This window comes from Saimiri boliviensis, chromosome 14 (genome assembly GCF_048565385.1).
Source record: "Saimiri boliviensis isolate mSaiBol1 chromosome 14, mSaiBol1.pri, whole genome shotgun sequence".
Taxonomy (NCBI): Eukaryota; Metazoa; Chordata; class Mammalia; order Primates; family Cebidae; genus Saimiri; species Saimiri boliviensis.
The window spans coordinates 75,678,097-75,702,991 of NC_133462.1; the positions used below are offsets into that span (position 1 = coordinate 75,678,097).

At 36.2% G+C, this 24,895-nt stretch overlaps 1 protein-coding gene across 1 annotated transcript in view; it reads left to right on the forward strand.

Moving 5' to 3' along the window:
- The window catches only part of DNAH14 (dynein axonemal heavy chain 14), a 376,422-nt gene that overhangs the window by 95,723 nt on the left and 255,804 nt on the right, over nt 1-24,895 (forward strand). Inside the window, exons 18-21 of the mRNA XM_074385260.1 lie at nt 12,555-12,896; nt 13,428-13,797; nt 15,632-15,822; nt 19,104-19,349. Of these exons, the coding sequence (XP_074241361.1) occupies nt 12,555-12,896; nt 13,428-13,797; nt 15,632-15,822; nt 19,104-19,349 (1,149 nt within the window). The remainder of the gene's footprint in view (nt 1-12,554; nt 12,897-13,427; nt 13,798-15,631; nt 15,823-19,103; nt 19,350-24,895) is intronic.

Consider the following 24,895-nt stretch of genomic DNA (forward strand, 5'->3'; position numbering starts at 1 on the left):
TTAGATGGCAGCTCATTGTGGTTTTGATTTGCATTTCTCTAATGATCAGTGATGTTGAGTTTATTTCATATGATTGTTGGCTGCATGTAGTGTCTGTTCATGTCCTTTATCCACTTTTTATTCAGTTGTTTAATTTTTTTCTTATAAATTTGTTTATGTTCCTTATAGATACTGGATATTAGGTGTCTGTTGGATGCCTAGTTTGCAAAAATTGCCTCCCATTCTGTAGGCTGTCTGTTTGCTCTGTTGATAGTCTCTTTTGCTGTGCAGAAGCTCTTTAGTTTAACTAGATCCCATTTGTCAAATTTTGCTTTTGTTGCAATTGCTTTTGGCATCTTCATCATGAAATCTTTGCCCATGCCTGTGTCCTTAATGACATTGCTTAGGTCATCTTCCAGGGGTTTTATAGTTTGAGGTTTTACATTTAAGTCTTTAATTTATCTTGAGTTAATTTTTATATGTAGTATAAGGAAGGGATTCAGTCTCAATCTTCAGCGTATGGCTAGCCAGTTATCCCAGTATCATTTATTGAATAGGGAATCCTTTCCCTATTCCTTGTTTTGGTTGGGTTTGTCATAGATCAGATAGTGGTAGGTGTATGGTCCTATTTCTAGGTTCTCTGTTCTGTTCCATTGGTCTATGTGTCTGTTCTTGTACCAGCACCATGGTGTTTTGGTTACTGTAGCCCTGTAGTGTAGTATGAAGATGGGTAGTGTGATGCCTCCAGCTTTGTTCTCTTTGAGTTGATTGCCTTGGCTTTTTGGGTTCTTTTATGGTTTATTAGGAATTTTTAAATAGTTTTCTCTAGTTCTGTGAAGAATGTCAATGGTAATTTAATAGAAGTAGCATTGCATCTATAAATCGCTTTGGGCAGTATGGCCATTTCGCAATACTGATTTTTCTTATCCATGAGCATGGAATGCCTGTCGTCCGCAAACAGGGATAGTTTAACTTCCTCTCTTTCTATTTGGATGCCCTTTATTTCTTTCTCTTGCCCCATTGCCCTCGTCAGAACTTCCAATACTATGTTGAATAGGAGGGGTGAGAGAGGGCATCCTTTTCTTCTGCCATTTTTCAAGGGGAATACTTCCAGCTTTTGCCCATTCAGTATAATGATGGCTGTGGGTTTGTTAGAGATGGCTGTTACTATTTTGAGATATGTTCCTTCAATACCTAATTTATTGAGAGTTTTTTTTTTTTAATTGTACTTTAAGTTCTGGGGTACATGTGCAGATCGTTCAGGATTGTTGCATAGGTACATACATGGCAAGGTGTTTTTTTAACATGAAGGATATTGAATCACATTAAAGGCATTTTTTTGCATCTATTGAGATAATCATGGTTTTTGTCTTTAGTTCTGTTTATGTGATGAATCACATGTATTGATTTGTATATACTGAACCAACTTTGCGTCTTAGGGATGAAGCCTACTTCATCATGGTGGATAAGCCTTTTCATGTGCTGCTGGATTCAGTTTGCTGTTATTTTGTTGAGGACTTTCGCATTGGTGTTTATCAAGGATCAACCTGAAGTTTTCTTTTTTTGTTACATCTCTGCCAGGTTTTGGTATCAGAATGATGCTGGCCTCATAGAATACTTAGGGAGGAGTCCTTCCTTTTTAATTTTTAGGATTAGTTTCAGCAGGAATGGTACCAGCCCTTCTTTGTTCATCTGGTAGAATGCAACTGTGAATCAGTCTGTTCCTGGGGTTTCTTTGGTTGATAGACTATTACTGCCTCAATTTTAGAACTAATTATTGGTCTGTTCGGGGATTCAGTTTCTTCCTGGTTCAGTCTTGGGAGGGTGTGTTTGTCCAAGAATATATCCATTTCGTCTAGATTTTCAAGTTAATGTGTGTAGAGGTATTCATAATGTTTTTTGATGATTGTATTTCATGGATTCAATGATAATATCCCACTTGTTATTTCTGATTGCATTTATTTGAATATTTTCTCCTTTCTACTTTATTAGTCTAGCTAGCAGTGCCTCTTTTATTAATTTTTTCAAAAAAAAAAAACAGCTTCTAGATTCTTTTTGTGTGTGTGTGTGTGTGTGGTTTTGTGTGTTTCTGTCTCCTTCAGTTCAGCTCTGATTTTGGTTATTTCTTGTCTTCTGTTATCCTTGGGATTTTTTTTTCTCTTGGTTCTCTGGTACTTTTAGTTGTGATGTTAGGTTGTTAACTGGAGATCTTTCTAGCTTTTTGATGTGGACATTTAGTGCTATATATTTTTGTCTTACTACTGTCTTAGCTGTGTCTCAGAGTTTCTAGTACGTTGTATATTTGTTCTCACTAGTTTGAAAAAACTTCTTGATTTCTACCTTAATTTCATTATTTACCCAAAAGTCATTCAGGAGCAGCTTATTCCATTTCAACGTCGTTGTATGGTTTTAAGTGAATTTCTTGGTCTTGATTGTGGATTTCATTTTACTGTGTTATAAAATACTTTTTTCTAATGATTTAAGGTCTTTTGCACTTGCTAAGGAGTGTTTTACTTCTGATTAGATTATCTATTTTAGCGTAATTATGTGCGGGATGAAAAGTGTATCCTATTGTTTTTGGGTAAAGAGTTCTGTAGATACCTCTCAGGTCCATTTGATCCAGTGCTGAGCTGAGGTCCTGAATATCTTTCTTAACTTTCTGTTTCGATGATCTGTCTATTAGACATATTGTCAGTGGAGTGCTATAGTTTCTCACTATTATTGTAGCAAGGTCTCTAGGAACTTTCTTTATGAATCTAGGTGCTCCAGTCTTGGGTGTGCATATTATATATAATATATATATATGTGTGTGTGTGGAGAAAGAACACTCTACTTTTTGTTCAAATTTAAATTATTTATTAAACAGTGGATCTTCAAAACATCGCCAATTTTACAAAATTCTTTTTTTTTTAGGGTTCTTGAGGTTTTTTTTTTTATTGTACCTTAGGGTCTGGGGTACATGTGCAGGTCATGCAAGATTGTTGCATAGGTACACACATGGCAATGTGGTTTGCTGCCTCAATCCCCCATCACTTACATCTGGCATTTCTCCCTACATTATCCCTCCCCGACGCCCCCACTCCCTCACTGTCCCTCATTGGCCCCCGCAACAGACCCCAGTGTGTGATGCTCCCCTCCCTGTGTCCGTGTGTTCTCATTGTTCAACAACCATATTCTATGAGTGAGAACATGCAGTGTTTGATTTTCTGTTCTTGTGTCAGTTTGCTGAGAATGATAGTTTCCAGGTTCATCCATGTCTCTACAAAGAACACGAACTCATCATTTTTTATGGCTGTGTAGTATTCCATGGTGTATATATACCACATTTTCCTTGACCAGTCTATCGTCAGTGGACATTTGGGTTGGTTCCAGGTCTTTGCTATTGTAGACAGTGCTGCAATGAACATATGTGTGCATGTGTCTTTATAATGGAATGATTTATAATCCTTTGGGTATATACCCAGTAACGGAATTGCTGGGTCAAAAGAAATTTCTATTTCTAGGTCATTGAGGAAGCGCCACACTGTCTTCCACAATGGTTGAACTAATTTACACTCCCACCAACAGTGTAAAAGTGTTCCTATTTCTCCACATCCTCTCTATCATGTGTTGTCTCCAGATTTTTTAATGATCGCCATGCTAACTGGCGTGAGGTGGCATCTCAATGTGGTTTTGATTTGCATTTCTTTAATAATCAGTGATGATGACCATTTTTTTGTATGTTTGTTGGTCTCATATATGTCTTCTTTTGAAAAGTGTCTGTTCATATCCTTTGCCCACTTTTGGATGGGTTTGTTTTTTTTCTTGTGTATTTGTTTTCATTCTTTGTAGGTTCTGGATATTAGCCCTTTGTCAGATGGGTAGATTGCAAAAATTTTTTCCCATTCTGTTGGTTGCCATATCACTCTAATGATTCTTTCTTTTGCTCTACAGAAGCTCTGGAGTTTAATTAGGTCCCATTTGTCAATTTTTGCTTTTGTTGCCAATGCTTTTACTGTTTTAGTTATGAAGTCCTTGTCTATGCCTATGTTTTGAACGGTTTTGCCTAGGTTTTCTTCTAGGGTTTTTATGGTGTTAGGTTTTAAGTCTTTAATCCATCTGGAGTTAATTTTAGTGTAAGGTGTCAGGAAGGGTTCCAGTGTCTGCTTTCTGCACACTGCTAGCCAGTTTTTCCAACACCGTTTATGAAACAGGGAGTCCTTTCCCCATTGCTTTTTTTTTTTGTTCAGGTTTTTCAAAGATCATATGGTTGTAGATGTGTGGCATTGCCTCCAGGGCCTCTTTTCTGTTCCATTGGTTAATATCTCTGTTTTGATACTGTACCATCCTGTTTTGATTACTGTAACTTTGTAGTATAGTTTGAAATCAGGGAATGTGGTGCCTCTAGCTTTGTTCTTTTTGCTTAGGATTGTCTTGGCTATGTGGGCTCTTTTTTGGTTCCATATGAAGTTTAAGGTGTTTTTTTCCAGTTCTGTGAAGAAGGTCATTGGTAGCTTGATGGAGATAGCGTTGAATCTGTAAATTACTTTGGGCAGTATGACCATTTTCACAATATTGATTCTTCCTAACCATGAGCATGGAATGTTTCTCCATCTGTTCCTGTCCTCTCTTATTTCCTTGAGCCGTGGTTTGTAGTTTTCCTTGAAGAGGTCCTTTACATCCATTGTTTGCTGTATTCCTAGGTATTTTATTCTCTTTGTAGCAATCATGAATGGGAGTTTGCTTGTGATTTGGCTCTCTGTTAGTCTGTTATTGGTGTATAGAAATGCTTGTGACTTCTGCACATTCTTTTTGTGTCCTGAGACTTTGCTGAAGTTGCTTACCAGTTTAAGGAGCTTTGGGGCTGAGATGATAGGGTCTTCTAAATATACAATCATGTCATCTGCAAATAGAGACAATTTGACTTTCTCTTTTTCTAACTGAATACCTTTTTTTTTTTCCTTGCTAATTGCTCTGGCTAGAACTACCAATACTGTATTGAATAGGAGTGGTGAGAGAGGGCATCCTTGTCTAGTGCTGGATTTCAATGGGAATGCTTCCAGTTTTTGCCCATTCAGTATGATATTGGCTGTAGGTTTGTTGTAAATAGCTTTTATTGTCTTGAGATATGTTCCTTTGGTAGTCTAGTTTATTGAGAGTTTTTTTTTTTTTAAGTAGTGGGTTTTTTTATTCTTTTAGTTATTTTTACTTTTTTATTTTTTAATTGCATTTTATGTTTTGGGGTACATGTGAAGAACATGCAAGATTGTTGCATAGGTACACACATGGCAGTGTGATTTGCTGCTGAGTTCGTGTCCTTTGCAGGGACATGGATGAACCTGGAAACCATCATTCTCAGCAAACTGACACAAGAGCAGAAAATCAAACACCGCATATTCTCACTCATAGGCGGGTATTGAACAATATTGAGAGTTTTTAGTGTAAAGGGCTGTTGAATTTTGTCAAAGGCCTCTCTGTGTCTATTGAGATAATCATGTGGTTTTTGTCTTTGATTCTGTTTATGGGGTGGATTACGTTTATAGATTTGCGTATGTTGAACCAGCCTTGCATCCCTGGAATGAAGCCTACTTGATCGTGGTGGATAAGCTTTTTGATATGCTGTTGCAATCAGTTTGCCAGTATTTTATTGAAGATTTTTGCATCAATGTTCATCATGGATATCTGAAGTTTTCTTTCTTCATTGAGTCTCTGCCGGGTTTTGGTATCAGGATGATGTTGGTCTCATAAAATGAGTTAGGGAGGATTCCCTCTTTTTGTATTGTTTGGAATAGTTTCGGAAGGAATAGTACCAGCTCCTTGTACCTCTGGTATAATTCAGCTGTGAACCTGTCTGGTCCTGTACTTTTTTTGTTTGGTAGGCCATTAATTGCTGCCTCAACTTCAGCCCTTGTTATTGGTTCATTCAAGGTTTCAACTTCTCCTGGTTTAGGCTTGAGAGAGTGCAAGTGTCCAGGAATTTATTTCTTCCAGGTTTACTGGTTTGTGTGCATAGAGTTGTTTGTAGTAATCTCTGTACTTTGTATTTTTGTGGAATTGGTGGTGATATCCCCTTTATTGTTTTTTATTGTATCTATTTGATTCTTCTCCCTTTTCTTTTTTATTAATCTGGCTAGCAGTCTATTTTGTTAATCTTTTCAAAAAACCAGCTCCTGGATGTATTTATTTTTTGAAGGGTTTGTGTGTGTGTGTGTGTGTGTGTGTGTGTGTGTGTGTGTGTCTATCTCTATCTCCTTCAGTTCTGTTCTGATCTTAGTTATTTCTTGTCTTCTACTAGCTTTTGAGTTTTTTTGATCTCGCTCCTCTAACTCTTTCAATTTTGATGATAGGGTGTCAATTTTAGATCTTTCCTCACTTCTCATGTGGACATTTATTGCTATAAATTTCCCTCTAGACACTGCTTTAAATGTCTCCCAGAGATTCTGGTACATGTGTCTTTGTTCTCTTTGGTTTCAAAGAACATCTTTATTACTGCCTTCATTTCATTGTTTATGCAGTCAACATTCAGGAGCCAGTTGTTAAGTTTTCATGAAGCTCTGCGGTTCTGAGTTAGTTTCTTAATTCTGAGTTCTAATTGATTGCCCTGTGGTCTGAGAGACTGTTTGTTATGATTTCTATTCTTTTGCATTTGCTTAGGAGTGATTTACTTCCAATTATGTGGTCAATTTTAGAGTAGGTGCAATGTGGCGCTGAGAAGAATGTATATTTTGTGGGTTTGGGATGGAGATTTCTGCAGATGTCTGTTAGGTCCACTTGGTCTAGATCTGAGTTTAAGTCCTGGATATCCTTGTTAATTTTCTGTCTGGTTGATCTGTCTAATATTGACAGTGGAGTGTTAAAGTCTCCCCCTATTATTGTGTGGGAGTCTGTCTGTTTGTAGGTCGTTAAGAACTTGCTTTATGTACCTCCTGTATTGGGTACATATATATTTAGGATCATTAGTTCTTCTTGATGCATTGATCCTTTTACCGTTATGAAATGCCCTTCTTTGTCTCTTTTGATCTTTGTTGGTTTAAAGTTTAAAGCAACTTCTGCTTTTTTTTTTTTTTTTTTTTTTTTTTTTTTTTTTGCTCTCCATTTGCTTGATAAATCTTCCTCCATCCCTTTATTTATTTATTTATTTATTTTGAGCCTTATGTGTGTCCTTGCATGTGAGATGGATTTCCTGAATACAGTACACCAATGGGTCTTGACTTTTTATCCAATTTTCCAGTGTTTGTCTTTTGATTGGGACATTTAGCCAATTTACATTTAAGGTTAATATTGATATGTGTGAATTTGATCCCACCATTTTGATGCTAGCTGGTTGTTTTGCTCCTGAAAGAAGCCTAAACATGGAAAGGAACAGCCAGTACCAGCCACTGCAAAAACATACCAAACTGTAAGGACCATTGGCACTATGAAGAACTGCATCAACTAATAAACAAAACATCACACACAAAAGATGATTTTGTTGGCTTACATTCTGTTTTGTCAGAAGCTAGGATTGCAACCTCTGTTCTTTTCTATTTCCCTTTGCTTTGTAGATTTCTCTTCATCCTTTTATTTTTAACCTATGTGTGTCATGCACGTGAGATGGGTCTCTTGAAGACAGTATACCAATGGGTCTTGATTCTTTATCCAGCTTGCCACTCTGTTTTCTAATTGGAGCACTTAGTCCATTTACATTTAAGGTTAGTATTGGTATGTGTGGATTTGATCTTGTCATCATGATGTTAGCTGAGTATGTTGCAGACTTGTTAATGTGATTTCTTTATAGTGTCACTGGGCTGTGTGCTTTTATATTGGTTGATAATGATCTTTCATTTCATATTTAATGCTTCCTTCAGGAGCTTCTATAAGGCAGGTCTGGTTTTAACAAATTCCCTGAGCATTTGCCTGTCTGAAAAGGATATTATTTCTCCTTCCCTTATGAAGCTTAGTTTGGCCAGATATGAAATTCTTGGAACTTCTTTTCTTCAAGTTTGTTGAATATTGGCCCTCAAACTTTTCTGATTTGTAGGGTTTCCACTGAGAGGTCCACTGTTATCCGATGGGTTTCCCTTTGTGGGTAACCTGACCTTTCTAGCTGCCTGTATGAGTTCATTCTCGCACTGCTAATAAAGACATACCTGAGACTGGGTAATTTATAAAGGAAGGAGGTTTGACTCACAGTTCAGCATGACTGTAGAGGCCTCAGGAAACATAATCATGGTAGAAGGGGAAGCAAACACATTCGTCTTCACATGGTGACAAGAAGGAGAAGTACCAAACAAAAGAGGAGAAAGCCCCTCGTAAAACCATCAAATCTTGTGAGAACATACTCTATCACAAGAACAGCAGCATAGGGGTAACTGCTCCCATGACTCAATCACCTCCCACCATGTGGTAATTATGGGAACTACAATTCAAGATGAGATTTGGATGGGGACACAGCCAAACTATATCACTGCCTTTAACATTTTTTTCTTTCATTTTGACCTTGAAGAATCTGATGATGGATCTTCAGGATGATCTTCTCATGTATCTTAGTAGGGTTTTCTGAATTTCCTGAATTTTAATGTTGACTTCTAGCTAGGTTGGGGGAATTCTCATGGGCAATATTCTGAAATATATTTTCCAAGTTGGTTCCATTCTCTCCATCTCTTTCAAGTACACCAATCAGTCATAGATTCAGTCTCTTTACATAATCCCATATTTCTCAGAGATTTTGTTCTCTTTTCTCTATTCGTGTCTGCTTGTCTTCTTTCAAAAAGGCAGTCTTCAAGCTCTGAGATTCTTTTCTCTACTTGGCCTATTCTGCTATTAATACTTATGATTGCATTATGAAATTCTTCTAGTGTGTCTTTCAACCCTATCAGGTCGTTACATTCTTCTCTTTACTGGCTATTTTGTCTGTCAGCTCCTGCAATGTTTTATGATGATTTTTAGCTTCCTTTCATTGGGTTACAATGTCCTCCTTTAGCTCAGTGATCTTTGTTTCTGTCCATATTCTGAATTCTAACTTAGCCATCTTAGCCTCAGTCTGGTTCCAAAGTCTTGCTGGTGAGGTATTGTGGTCATTTGGAAGAAAAAGAACACACTGGCTTTTTGAGTTTTTAGCATTCTAGAATCAGTGTTTAGCTGATTCTTTCTCATCTTTGTGTGCTTATCTACATTCAATTTTTTAGGTTGCTGACATTTGGAAAAATTAAAAAGTTTTTATTTTTCTTTTAACAGTCTGGCCACTTTTCTGTAGGTCTGCTTGTTGTATGCAGGGAGTCCACTCCAGTTTCTAGTTGCCTTGGATTTTCCAGTATTTGTCATTACTATCGTGAGGTCTATGAAGCAGCAAGGATGGCAGCCTGCCTCTTCCCCTGGGAGTGCCATCCAAGGGAGGTAAGGGCCAGCTGCCTGCTTGAATGCACCTGCAAGATGTGGCTGGACCCCAGTTTGGAGGTCTCACCCAGTCAGGAAGAATGGAATTGGGAACCTGCTTAGCAAAGGAGTCTGGCTCTGTTTTCATAGAGTACCCATCCTGTGCTGGGAGTGTCCACTTCATTCCTTTGTTGCCTCAGACACTGAAGCCTGAAGGCTGGAAAGCCTAAGTCACCAAAACCTTGTCAGCCAGAGAATACTGGTGAAGGTAGCCAGAGACCCCAGTTGGGAGGCGCCACAGGATGAAGAGGAAAGGGGTTAGGGACCTGCTTAAAAAAGCAGTCTGGCCACATTTTTCTGTGGCTTTTGTGCTATGCTAGAGTACGACTTTTATGCCCAGTCACCTTGGGCTCTCTAAAGCCTGAAGGCTAGTACTTCTAAGTTGCCCAAACAGCAAAGATGGCAGCCTGCCCCTCCCTCTGGGAGTTCCATCCCAGGGAGTTTTCAAATCTGTGTAGGCCAGATAACACTGGTGGGGGTGGCTGGAGGCCTTGTGACTACTGATGTTAGTGTGGTGCTAGGTGGGCTTAAAGCCTGGGGTCATGGGGCTTAGTCTTCCACTGAGGGCTGTCTGGAACCCAAGGCCACTGAAGTTGGCATGGTAGTGGGGAGAACCAGAGATTAAGTCTAACATGTAGGCCTCAAAGCTTGGGACTTTGAGGTCTGGTCTGGTGCCAGGGTGGATCTGGAGGTTCAGTCTGTGAGTACCAGCTTGGAGTTGGGTTGTAGGTTCCTGCCTTGTGCTGGGTTTTACTGTGGTGGCCTTGGTATTGGAATAAAATTGTCTTTCCTACTGTCTTCATTGTATCTTTTCTTATTTCTATGCTATGTGCAGATATTGTGATCTCTCACTTGATTTCCTTAGCACTTGTGAAGGTACTTTTTTATGTGGCTAGTTGTTATAATGGATGTTTCTACAGGAATATGATTGCTGGAGAGTCCTATTCTACCATCTGACTCCCTATTATTATCTGCAAAACACTTAAACAGTTCCTGACCCATAGTAACACTATGAACCAAATTTCTGTAGTTAGAAAAATCATAAGTTTGGGTTCTGGAAAGTTATTGCTGAGCTATTTTTCAAAGACTCTGTTCTGAAAGTTCTGTTTACTCATCCTCTTTCTAGCTGTTGCTTGTCCTAGGTGTATTTGTATTTCCTGACGGTTTTCATATGGTTAAAGAAAATACTTTATATTTTTAGTTTGAAAAGAGTTTTTAGTATAAATGTATTTTATCAAATATTTATTCATTATATTTATTGAGATAATCTTGCAGTTGTTTTCCTTTAATCTTTTTATGTGAAGAGTTATATTAATTGACTTTCTAAGGGTAGTTTCACATTCAAATTGGTAGATTTAGCTTGCCAGCATGTGCATACACAAGCATACATATTATTTTTAAGATTTTTGTATTTATAAGTGAAAATGATCTGTAATTTTCTTTTGCCATCTTTATCTGGTTTTGGTATCAATATGTTATTAGTGTCATAAATGAAGTTTGGGTATATTATACCTTTTTATATTAATCTTGGTTTGTGTGAGATTGAAATTATTTGGTTGTTTGTAATACAAATATGTATTTTAAAATGTTTTTGGCATTTATTCAGTATTTGTATTGGAGTCTAAATAGTTATGTCTACTCAGTCTACTGACATGATTATTCTTGGTGCACTTTCTATGTGCCAGGCACATTGTAAGTCCATTACTAAATTATTTGTCTTCCAAAGTACAGATGAGTATAATAAGTTTATGAGAGTAAAGATATTTGCTTAGGGTTACACAGTAAATGCTGAAGCTGGGATCAAAGATAAGCTTCTCTGATTTTAAGGCATTTTAATGTGAACTCTGTGGCAAAAGAGACACACACATACCCCATAATAATATTTCTGATGGATTAACAATGGTAATCTCTGGGTAATGGAAAAATAGTTGACCATCTTATAAACTTTTTTCCATCTTATAAACTTTTTTTTGTATTGTGATTTTTGCATGAACATTTATTTTAATATCAAATAGACTAATGTGTTTGAAAAATTAGACATACATATATGAAATTCAAGGCTGTAAAGATTAAAAACTAAACTGACTTTCATTTTAAAATTACATAAAATTATGCAGGCATATTGCTTAAGAGCCCTTAAAATGAAGAAAAAATGTGAAAAAATTATAGTTCCGGCACAAAAATGCAATTACTTCAAACTTTTTATGGAGTAATATATATATACTTTTAAAAAGCATGGAGGTTATAAAATAATAGGTATAAATATGGTGGAAAAGAATGGGATTTGGAATCAATTTGGATTTGAATCACAGTTCTAACTTACTACATTTCTGATCTTGGTATAATAAATCCCTCTGAGGCTGAGTTTCCTTCTATACAAATTAGAAAAAATACCTTATTAGCAAATATACTATCTGAATAAAGTGTGATCATGTACCAAAAGAGCCTATCATATACATGCTCAAAAGGTTGTAGCAATTATTATGCACTGTTCATATTTCAGTCATTACTTTGCCATTTATATTACACTTACTTCTTGAAAATTGTTACAATTCACAATTTACTTATGTTTTAATAGCATTTTTTAATATGTGAGATACATTCACGTGCCTTTTGTTAACAGTAGAAGGATTTGGTCATGTTAATGCCTCAGTATTTAAATAATACTTAGAATTATGTCTAGATTATGTGATATGGTTTTGCTCTGTGTCCCCAACCAAATCTCATGTTAGATTGTATCTCCGTATGTTGAAGGAGGGGCCAGAGGTGATTGAGTCATGGGGTGGACTTCCCCCAGTGGTTCTCGTTATAGAGTTCTCAGGAGATCTGGTTCTTTGAAAGGGTGTAGCACTCCCCTCTCTCTGTCTCTCCTGCTCTGCCGTGGTAAGACGTGCTTGTTTCCCTTTCACCTTCTGCCATGCTTGTAGTAGGTTTTCTAAGGCCTCCCAGCCATGCATCCGGTACAGCCTACAGAACTGTGAGTCAATTAAACCTCTTTTCTTCATAAATTACGCAGTCTCAAGTAGTTCTTTATAGCAGTGTGAGAACAGAATAATACCTGATGTTTTAATTATTTTCTGAAATTAGACTTACATAAGTCAGAGAAATTAAAAAGAGTAATTAGTCTTCCAAAATGGTGAAAAGTCATTACACAATTATAATTGACATGTTAATGATTTCAGGTTGTAGAATCGTCATTGCAACAGCTGGAATGTGATCCCACTGAAATAGAAGAATTTGTGGAGCATTTCATTTTTTTGAATGCAATTTCCTCAAAAATATCTAAATTAGAAAAAGAATACTTAACAATTTCTCAGCTATATTCTGTCATAAAGCATTACCAGATCCATATTTCAGAAGAGCAAATTGCCATGTACAAGGTTCTTCTTATTAAGTTTAGTCAACTAAAATCATCTATGAAGTTAAGTAAAACAAATAAAAACACTGCTGTAACTAAATTCAGAGATAATTTGGAAGCATGTATCAGTGGTCTACGTGTTGATGTTAGTGATTTAAAAGCCAAGGTAAGTTTTTTAGTTTTTTTTTTTTGGATATTAAAAAAATTTTTTTTGGATATTATATTGATCTTAGTCTCGTAAGTCTGGGCATTTGTGTATTTGCTTTCAGTGGAATTTTGGCTAAATAATTTAATACAGGTATTCTTAAACTGGGATTCACAGAGAGAATTTTGGTGATTTGTGAACTTGAATGGGAAGTAAAATTATATCTCTATTTTCACTAATTTCTAACTGGAACATAGCATTTTCTTAATTATGAATCAATGTAGGAAACAAACAGCAACTTGGCTGGTGACTTTTACCATAGGCTTCAAGAGACTGCCAAATGGGTTCATGGCATAAAAAGGACTAAACCCCCTGAAATCTTTCTGGGCCAGTCTTTACCTTTTTCTGGGCCAAATGGTAATGATAGTTCCAGTTTCACTCACGTGTCAGGTAAAAGCCTAGATAATATATTAAAAGGCTTTCACTGCAAATAAAACAGGTACGTTCTGGACATACTGATTTCTTTTAGAAAGTCTTACTCTTATTTTTTAGATAAGAACTCCTCTTCTGTTATGCGCTGGTACTCAAGTGTCAACAGCAATGGAAATGATCCAAGCTCTCTCAGGGGAAGCTGAAATTTTAACTAACAAAGCTAAAGCATATTCAAGCTATCAGGATTGTTTCAGTGATTCTCAATCTCACATACATTCTGTTAGTATGGAAGAAATTACACAGATTGTGCTTTCAGAGATCTCTGACATTGAATGTGACTTGACTTTGAGAAAAAAATTATGGGAAGCACAAGAGGAGTGGAGAAAATCTTCTTGGGAGTGGAGAAATAGTTCTCTCCAAAGTATTGATGTAGAAGCAGTACAGAGAAATGTTTCAAAACTGATGGACATAATCTTGGTACTAGAAAAAGGTAAAATGTGTTTCTCAAATTTTCCCACCTAGGTTTATATACCAAATGGCCTTTGGGCACCAAGCACATTGTCCTTGGCTTGTTTCTTAACCTGTTCTCAGGGGTTGATCATTATGGCTAGAGCTATAGTACAGGAGTATAGATAGGAATTTTACTGATGCAAGAAGATTAAGTTTCTGTTAAAAGAGTTTTATTAAGTAATTAATAATTTTTATATCCTTTAAAAGCTGGTTCCCTGCATAGAACCCCAGCTAGCTCACCCTAATTATGGCTCTTTTAGGGCACTGGTCAGAGATGTTTTGATGATAAAGGCCTATCTGCAGAATCTCTGTCTTTGAGTAAACAGCTGAAAGGGTCGCTTTTAGAGTTTTATTTTATTTTAATCATCAAATTTGAAATCTTGCCAATGCAAACATACTGTTTTTATGAGAGCATTTTTATAAGATCATATCCTTTCCAAAAGGGAAGTTTTGTTTCACCTGGCCAAAACAATATCTTTGCTTAAAAACAAAAACAAAAACTCCTCCCTTATCACTCAGAGATACCTTAATCTAAAATTTCTTCTCCAGAAAAGCTAGAAAAGCACTTTATTTCACTTGTTTTTAAATTACATAAGAAATACAACAATACCACAAAAGTTTAGAAAAGAGGACAATTGGTGGGCAAATTATAGTCTCAAGGCTTTAACATAACACTCCTTGGGTACATTCCCTCTCACTGTTTTGTCATATACATGCTTCCAAGAACAGTAAAGTAACAACTAGATAACACCTTTTACCCATGGTTTCCCAGATAAAATCTTGTGTTTGCCAAAGTCTAGACTGGCAAAAACTAAAGTTATGCTCTTGATCTTCTATTTAATCAGCTCTTAAAAACATATTGCTATTTAATCCAGCTTTATATATATTAAAAAGAAGCCCCATGTATACAAATTGTTTTTTTGAGAGTATGAGTGCAGTTTTCAGTTCTCTTGAGTCCCTAACTTTGGTCCCCTCCTCTTTCTTTTATAAGTTGAGTAAAAAGGTTGTAACAGTTGAACCTTCCACTCCATAGGTTTTAAATCCTGTACTTTAGCGGTTTGTCATGCCAGAAGACAGACTAGTGCTGGTCTGTGGCAAAGCTGTCACCTACATTTCCTACATTTTAGTGTTAAAGTATTTTTTAATGAAATAATATTGATGTTCTATTTTTTCCTTTTGATGTTCTTCTATACTTACCCAAAATTTAAAAACCCAAACCAGCTGAGTATAGTGGCTCATGCCTGTAAGGACATTATATTTCTTATATAACTTGGGGAGGCTGAGGTGGGTGGATCATTTGGGGCCAGGAGTTTGAAACCAATGTGGGCAATATAGCAAGACCTCATCTCTGAAATAAATGAATGAATGAATGCCCAGAATCCATGACAGTCTTCTGAATCTTTGTGAGGTATGTACGTGTGTGTGTGTGTGTGTGTGTGCGTGTGTGTGTGTGTGTGCGTGTGTGTGTGTGTGTGTATGTGTATGTACCCATTTGTCTGTATATTTATAATGTCAGTAAAAATCTGGGAAACTTGTGGTAGCTGGCCACTCCTGAAATCAGATTGTCTAAAATAATTTGATTGTGATAGATGAGTTTTAGTCACCAGTCCTTACAATTGTTTTTCTTTATTTAATGCATAGTTGATTCTCATGGAAGGGTGATGTTAATAAAACTTACTGTTATATAATATAGTTTAATAACTAATAAAGTAGTGTTATTAACAAACTTTAAAGAAAAAATATTTTCTCAATTGTTTTTGATTAAAAAATACAATGAACGTATTGTAAGCCTACTGACCCATTGTTATTTATAGGTTTACCTAAAAACAGTATGTTAACACATCTTAAGCAAGTGATAACAGAGTTTAAACGAGAGCTGCCTATCATTATAGCTCTGGGAAATCCCTGTCTCAAGCCAAGGCATTGGGAAGCTCTCCAAGAGATTATTGGGAAGTCAGTTCCCCTTGATAAAAACTGTAAAGTAGAGAATCTTCTAGCTCTCAAGGTAAATAAAAATGTTTTTAAAAAAATAGATTGAAATACCAGATGGGCCAATTTTAAATAGGCAAGCAAATCTACGGTGAATGGGAATTAGAAAACGAAGTCTATAGAGTGTCTGGGAAAATAAGAGTATATTTGTAGAATCATAGTTGATAGGAAATTGTTTAATTAGAGATATTGGGTAAGCTATTATTCCATTGTTTAGGGTGATTAAAAAACAGTAATACTGGTTTTCATGTATGACAAATGAAATTAGTCTTTCATTATTTAACATTACTACTTATATAGAATATATTTTTATAGGAATGGAAATATCAAAACTACTAGATTCCATTATCTATTAAATGAAAATATATTAAGAGCATGTAAGAATTGCCCTACCTTAACATATATCTATAACTTGACATTATATTTAAAATAAACAACTATTTGACTTTACATGTAAGTTTTGCTATAAATACATATTTTTTCCAAGATTAAAAAATTTTGTATTTTCATTCCTAACTTACAGTAGGCTTAATTTATATTTAATGTTTCATGGCTGACAATATATAATGTAATCTAGGCGTCCCCAAACTTTTTACACAGGGGGCCAGTTCACTGTCCCTCAGACCTTTGGAGGGCCACCACATACTGTGCTCCTCTCACTGACCACCAATGAAAGAGGTGCCCCTTCCTGAAGTGCAGCGGGGGGCCAGATAAATGGCCTCAGGGGGCCGCATGTGGCCCGCGGGCCATAGTTTGGGGACACCTGATGTAATCAAAACCCCTATTTTATACCTGTAATTTTCTACTAAATGATCTGTTGTAATGAGGAACATGGACACCTTTTTAAAGAATTTAAAAAGAAGAATTTTTTAAAACAACTTTAGTTTTTAAAATTTAGATTATTTTATGTTGCCAGCCCTAATCTTAACTTTCTCTGGAACTCTAAATTCACATATCCGTTTCCTATTCAATATCTCCACTTACATGTCTAAGAAATGCCTCAAAATTAACATGTCAAAAACATTCACTTTTTATTCTTCACCTCCTAAATTCTACTCTTCCTCTATGTTTCAGCTCAGTTGATGGTAGCTCCATTTTCCAATTGTTTTCACTAAAAATCATGAAATAATTCTTGAATCTTCTCTTACTGTTATAATCCTCATTGTGTCTAAATATCTCATCTTAGAGCCTCCTAACCATTATACATGCCCAAATGATATACATGCCCAAGAGGAATTCAGCAAGATAGCTAGATGATGTCAGAACATAAGAGCAAATACCAATAGATGAGTTTATTTCAAATCAGCATGCATAAAATCTAGCACAATTTTAGTGCTATTTTCATTCCCAGTCTTGGGTTATTGGAGCTACTCTTGGTTAAGTTAGATAAAGGGTGATAATTGTACAGACTAAATGTAGCAGCAAGCCATAAAAGTTAGGGTAGACAGGTATATAGGATAGCAGCTGGTGGCCTACGTGGGGATGGTGGCCTGTAATAACTCAAAGGGTTCCAATGAGCTATTACATGTCTAACATGAGTAGATAGTTTAAAAAGGAAGTCCCATGCATTTTTTAGTGGGTCCCAATTAGGACAGTTTGATGTGTGAACAGAAGTGAACAAGGTCTTCACTTCAAAGAAATGGAAGCCTTTGAAATACTGTAGTAAGGAGTTAGAGAAACCACTTCTTCTTGAAGATAATTATAATAGAAGGGATAAGGAGGCAATCACCTGGTAATTTGAAGTGAATTCTAAGAGTTCCTGGATTATTTTGGTCATCCTGTAGAAATCTGACAACATATCTAGTATAAAGTAGATGTCAAATGGACAGGATTTGGCCCAGAAACTCATCCTTCATTTATTAAAACTTACGTTTTGGAGGATTGACCCAGAGACGGTGGTTATGCTGCAAGACTTTCCAAGATAGGCCATATTAGAAGTCCTATTAAATGAATAAATTATGATGGCTTGCAGTTATGTGACAACCATTTTGTCCAAGATGTGCAGGCTCTAAAAAACCTACAACATGAAAAGCATTTCATGAAGTAAATTAAGAGAAAGAGCTCAATGGTATGCATATGATGAACATTATCATTTTATGGTTGATAATTTTCACTTTAGAAAGCCATATGCTTTATAATAAAGTTAGATAAAATTAATTACAGGCATCAAGACTCAGCTGAAACCACCCAGCTATTATCAAGTAAGTTGTAAGATCTGACCATTTGTCAGTCAGGCCATGTACTTTGACCATAAAGACTTGACAAGGCTCAATTCACTTCACTGAAATTTTGCTTTACACATTATCAGTGTCTAGATTTAGTTTTTAGCAATTTAAGAATGTTAGCATTAGGCACAGAGTTCTTTCTTCATCATAGAACTTTGATGGTTTTATAGTTCCTTATCTGCCTTTGGTTGAATAATCTATGTCAAAAGGTAGACTCCTTTCCCAAAGCTGTTACTTAATGCCATAAGCAGTACCTGATCCCACTATCCTTATAATTCATCTTTGGCAAGCATGTAAGAGAAATGATGAAAACTAGTCATATCTGTTCCAAATCCCCACTGAGTTGCATTACTAAAACATAGAAATAGGGCATTATTCTTTAGCACCATAGAGTTGACATATAAGAATGGTGGTAAAGTCTTACCTACCAGGGATAAAACAGTAAGTCCAACTAGTTAATTTTAAGATATGTAGATGAGAAGATCTCTGAGTATCTGTATTACAGTGAGTGACTCTGGAGATCTTATATCAGGATCTTGTCCTATAAGAATTGCAGGTCAGTGTACATGGCAAAAAAGTCTGTGTATATTCCACTAATGTATTTTAAGAAACACGTATCCTCAAAGAAATGAGGCAAAGAAATGGAAGCCATGGAAATCTGGATCCATCAGAGTTTCATTCTCTTACATGAAAATATCCCAAGAATATTGTAGAGAGTAAAAGCATGTCACAAAATAATTAAGTAGTTGGCATTAGTGAAGAGGAAAGAATGCTGAAGGAAATAATTCCACCTACACATATACAGAAGGTTTATACTCTTTATCCTGGCTAGAATCAGGAAAGTTAGAAATTTTCCCTGATTATAAAAAATGTGACTAGGATGATTTTAAGGTTCAAAAAGATATGTCATAAAGGATAGACCATGAAGCCTCTGGTAAGGGTACAAACCTAACTGGAATTACATCTTCAATATTTTTATGTGCCTTTAAAAACGTGCATTTAAAATGTCCATTTTAAACAAATCAGGAATTATTTGCTATACTGGATACTAAGAATAATTTGTTTATTTTAGATGTTGCAATATGAAAATGAAATAAAAGATATATCAACCTCAGCAACTAATGAAGCGGCTCTTGAAAAAATACTATTTAAGATTATTGATTTTTGGAGCACTGCTCCTTTGCATTTGGTTCTTCATCACACAGAGGTTTACTCTATCTTCATAATTCCATCTATAGATGACATATCAGCTCAGTTAGAAGAGTCTCAAGTCATACTTGCAACAATTAAAGGATCTCCCCACATTGGGCCCATTAAGGTAATATGGCAAAGGAAAAATGTTTTCATTTTCTTTTTTTTTTTTTTTAATTTTACTTTAAGTTCTGGGGTACACGTGCAGATTTTGCAGGATTGTTACATAGGTATACACATGGTATGGTGGTTTGCTGCCTCCATCCCCCACCATCTACATTAGGTATTCCACCTAATGTTATCCCTGCACAGTCTCCCCATGCCCGGCTATCCCACCCCTGGCCCCCCACCCCCAACAGGCCCCAGTGTGTGATGTTCCCCTCTCTGTGTCCATGTGTTCTTGTTGTTCAGTACCCACTTGTGAGAACATGCAGTGTTTGGTTTTCTGTTCTTGTGTCAGTCTGCTGAGAATGATGGTTTCCAGATTGATCCATGTCCCTGCAAAGAACATGAACTCATCCTTTTGTATGGCTGCATAGTATTCCATGATGTAAAATGTGCCACGTTTTCTTTATTCAATCATTGATAGTCATTTGGGTTAGTTCCAAGTCTTTGCTATTGTAAACAGTGTCTCAGTGAACACACGACTGCATGTGTCTTTATAACAATGATTTATAATCCTTTGGGTGTATACTCAGTAATGAGATTGCTGGGTCAAATGGTATTTCTATTTCTAGATCCTTGAGGAATTGCCACACTGTCTTCCACAATGGTTGAACTAATGTACACTCCCACCAACAGTGTAAAAGCATTCCTATTTCTTCACATCTTCTCCAGCATCTGTTGTCTCCTGATTTTTTAATGATTGCCATTCTAACTGACATGAGATGGTATCTCAATGTGGTTTAGATTTGCATTCCTCTAATGATAAGTGATGATAAGTACTTTTTCATATGTTTGTTGGCCATATAAATGTCTTCTTTTGAAAAGTGTCTGTTCATACCCTTCAGCTACTTTTTGATGGGGTTGTTTTCTTCTTGTAAATTTGTTTTAGTTCTTTATGTATTCTGGATATTAGCCCTTTGTCAGATGGGAAGCTTGCAAAAAATTTTTCCCATTCTGTTGGTTGCCAGTTCACTCTAATGATTGTTTATTTGCTGTGCAGAAACTCTGAAGTTTAATTAGATCCCGTTTGTCTATTTTGGCTTTTGTTGCCACTGCTTTTGGTGTTTTAGTCATGAAGTCCTTGCCAATGCCTATGTCCTGAATGGTATTGCCTAGGTTTTCTTCTAGGGTTTTTATGGTGTTAGGATTTTATGTTTAAATCTTTAATCTCTCTTGAGTTAATTTTTGTGTAAGGTGCAAGGAAGGAGTCCAGTTTCTGCTTTCTGCACCTGGCTAGCCAGTTTTTCCAACAGCATTTATTAATACGGAATCCTTTTTCCATTGCTTGTCTTTGTCAGGTTTGTCAAAGATCAGATGGTTAGTTATAGATGTGTGGCGTTACTTCCGAGGCCTCTGTACTGTTCCATTGGTCTATATCTCTGTTTTGGTACCAGTACCATGCTGTTTTGATTACTGTAGCCTTGTATTATAGTGTGAAGTCAGGTAGCATGATGCCTTCAGCTTTGTTCTTTTTCTTAGGATTGTCTTGGCTATGCAGGCTATTTTTTGGTTCCATATGAAGTTTAAAGTGGTGTTTTCCAGTTCTGTGAAGAAGGTCAGTGGTAGTTTGATGGGGATAGCATTGAATCTATAAATTACTTTGGGCAGCGTGGCCATTTTCCTGATATTGATTCTTCCTAACCATGAGCATGGAATGTTTTGCCATCTGTTTGTGTCCTCTCTTATTTCCTTGAGCTGTGGTTTATAGTTGTCCTTGTGGTCCCTCACGTCCTTTTTTAGGTGTATTCCTAGGTATTTTATTGTCTTTGTAGCAATTGTGAATGGGAGTTCACTCATGATTTGGCTCTCTCTTTGTCTATTATTGGTGTTTTGGAATGCTTGAGATTTTTCCACATTGATTTTGTATCCTGAGACTTTACTGAAGTTGCATATCATCTTAAGGAGATTTTGATGCAAAAATCTTCAATACAATACTGGCAAACTGAATGAAACAGCACATCAAAAAGCTTATCCATCACGATCAAGTAGGATTAATTCCAGGGATGCAAGGCTGATTCAACATATGCAAATCTGTAAATGTAATCCATCGCATAAAGAGAACCAAGGACAAAAACAACATGATTATTTTAACAGATGCAGAAAAGGCCTTTGACAAAATGTAACAGCGCTTTATGCTGAAAACTGTTAAATAAACTAGGTATTGATGGAACATATCTAAAAATAGTAAAAGCCATTTATGACAAACCCACTGCCAGTATCACACTAAATGGGCAAAAACTGAAAGCATTTCCTCTAAAAACTGGTACTAGACAAGGGTGCCCTCTCTCACCATTCTGATTCAACATAGTATTGGAAGTTCCAGCCAGAGCAATCAGGCAAGAAAAAGAAAGGGTATTCAGTTAGGAAAAGAGGAGGTTAAATTGTATTTGCAGATGACATGATTGTATATTTAGAATACCCCATCATCTCATTTTCTATAATTTTATTTATTATTTCCATATTTTGGAGTCTACAGTTTGCCTTTGAATTTAATAAATCATTTCTATACTTATATATAAAAATTACATTGAATATTTGCTAGTTTGAATACCAAAAATAACTTTTTGCGGAAACACTAATTGCTTATGAGGAAATGTCAGAAAGTTTAATTTTGGCATAAAGGGTAAATTTAGATCATGGAAAAATATGACCTTATAAGCACATACAGTGTTCCCTGATAGTCCCTCACTGTGCAAACCTACATTTAGTAATATACCTAAGATTATTTTAAAATGTCAAGAAACTCAACATGACATTTAATAATATAGAGATAGTTAATAGCAAAATTAACGCAGTTGATCATACACATATATGTACATGCATCTATAAGATAGATAGAGGAGAGAGAGAAAGTATATATACAACAAATGGAAATCCCATTATTTGTGATATTTAGGGAAAATGTCAATTAAAACTTTGGGGAGAAAACTCAATAAATTATACAAAAAATAAACCAAATGGAATTTATTCTTTAATCAAATGTAGTACAATAAAAAATGAACAGCAGAAAAACAGCAAGAAAGGCAAAACACCCACAACAATAAAAATTTTAAAGCAACCATCAGAATATACAGGAAATGTAATCTAATTTTTTTTTTTAATTTGAAAGTAAGGAACGAGGAGAAAATCACATTTCAAACTTGTCACAATTGGCTAGATAGAGCCCTATGAAAATGAATATTTAGAGCATTAAATGCCTTCATCAAAGAAAGTGAACTTAATAAATGATAAATTAAGCACATTTAAGAAGCTCAAAAGACACACACACACACACACACACACACACACACACACACACACGCCCCTACTTCCAAGCAAGATGGAGTATGGAGACCAGATTTACTATCTGTCTTAGTCCACTTAGTATTGTCTCAGCAATACCACATACTGGGTGATTTATAAAGAAAAATTTATTTGGCTTGTGGTCTGGAGGCTAGGAAATCCAAGAACATGGGGCTGGCATCTGGCCAGGGCCTTTGTGCTGCATTATTATCCTATAATGGAAGGCAGACGGGCAAGTGAAGCACAAGATGCCCAAAATGGAAAGAGAAAGGCAGTGAATTGCCACAATAACTGATCCACCTTTATGATAATAGCACTAATCTATTCATTAGGGCAGAGCCCTCCTGAACTAATAACCTCTTAAAGGTGCAACATGTCACCCCTGTTACAATGGCAATTGAATCTTAATATGGGATTTGGAGGGGACATTCAAACCACAGCAGCAGCTTGCCTGAAGTAACCAAAGCAGTCCAGACAAAATATATGGAACAGTGGTTTTTGGGACACTGGATGTCAGGCAATGAAGGACAAAGATCCCTCAGAGATGAGAAACAAACACTGTAAGCCTTATGATTTTGTCAACTTATTTCCTTATGTTTCTAGACCTTGGAGTGGGGAGATGGAGAGGAATACAGGCAAAGCCTGGCAGACTCCCTGTTATGAGGAGATGCCTTTGAAGGTCTGGAGAACCAATGGAGGCTAGAGCATTTAGGATAAACTACCAGGGAAGACAGAGCTAAAGAGACAGAGATCTTCATAGATTTGTGGTAGGTCCCTGCACAAGCATTCAGCAGACCTAATCAGTGACACTTGAATGTGAGAAAACTGCCAGATGTCAGGGAAACAACTACTTGAGAAAATTAGAGGAAACAATGCCTGGTACTTACACAGTGCTTGGAATAGTGCCTATATCCACAAGTCAGAACAGAAAACCTCATAATTCATAAGCCCTCAGGAGCCCTGCCACAGTAATGTATGTTTTTACAAATTTAAAATAATTAAATCATACCAACCACACTCTCAGTCCATAGTGCAATAAAAATAGAAATCATTACTAAGAAGATTGCTCAAAACCATACAATTACATAGAAATTGAATAACCTGTTCCCGAATGGCTACTGGGTAAATCATGAAATTAAGAGAGAAATCAAGAAATTATTTGAAACTAATGAGAACAAATATACAACATACAAGAATCTCTGAGATACAACTAATGCAGTGTTAACAAGGAAGTTTATAGCACTAAACTAGCACTTGAAAAAGTTAGGAAGATCTCAAATTATACAACCTAATACACAACTAGAGAAATTAGAGAAACAAGAACAAACCAATCTCAAAGCTAGGAGAAGATAACCAAAATCAGAGCTGAACTGAAGGAAATTGAGATGTGGAAAGCCATCCAAAAGACTGAGTTAAGGAGTTGGTTATTTGAAAAAATTAAGATGGTTAGACTTCTAGCTACATTAATAAGAAAAAAATAGAGAAGATCCAAATAAACACAATTATAAATGACAAAGGGGACATTACCACTGATCTGACAGAAATACAAACCTTCAGAGACTACTGTGAACACCTTCATACACACAAACTAGAAACACTAGAAGAAAGAGATGAATTTCTAGGTGCATACAACCTCCAAAGACTGAACCAGGAAGACACTGAATCATTGAACAGACTAGTAATGAGTTCCAAAATTGAATCTGTAATAAAAATCTCAAAAATAGATGGATTTACAGCTAAATTCTAACAGACCTATAAAGGAGCTGGTACCATTCCTACTGAAATGATTCCAAAAAGTTGAGGAGGGGGGACTTCTCCCTGACTCATTCTATGAGGCCAGAATCATCCTGATACCAAAACCTGGCAGAACACAATGAAAAAACAAAATTTAAGGCCAATATCCTTGATGAACGTAGAAGTAGAAATATTAGCAAACCAAACCCAGCAGCACATCAAAAAATTTAAGCCACTCTGATGAAGCATACTTTATCCCTGGGATGGAAAGTTGGTTCAGCATACACAAACAAATAAGTGTGATTCATCACATAAACAGAACTGAAAACAAAGACCACATGATTATCTCAATAGATGCAGAAAAAGCTTTCCATAAAATTTAACATTCCTTTATGTTAAAAACCCTCAATAAACTAGGCTTTCAAGAAACATATTTCAAAATAATAAGAGCCATCTATGATAAACCCACAGCCTACATCATACTGTATAAGC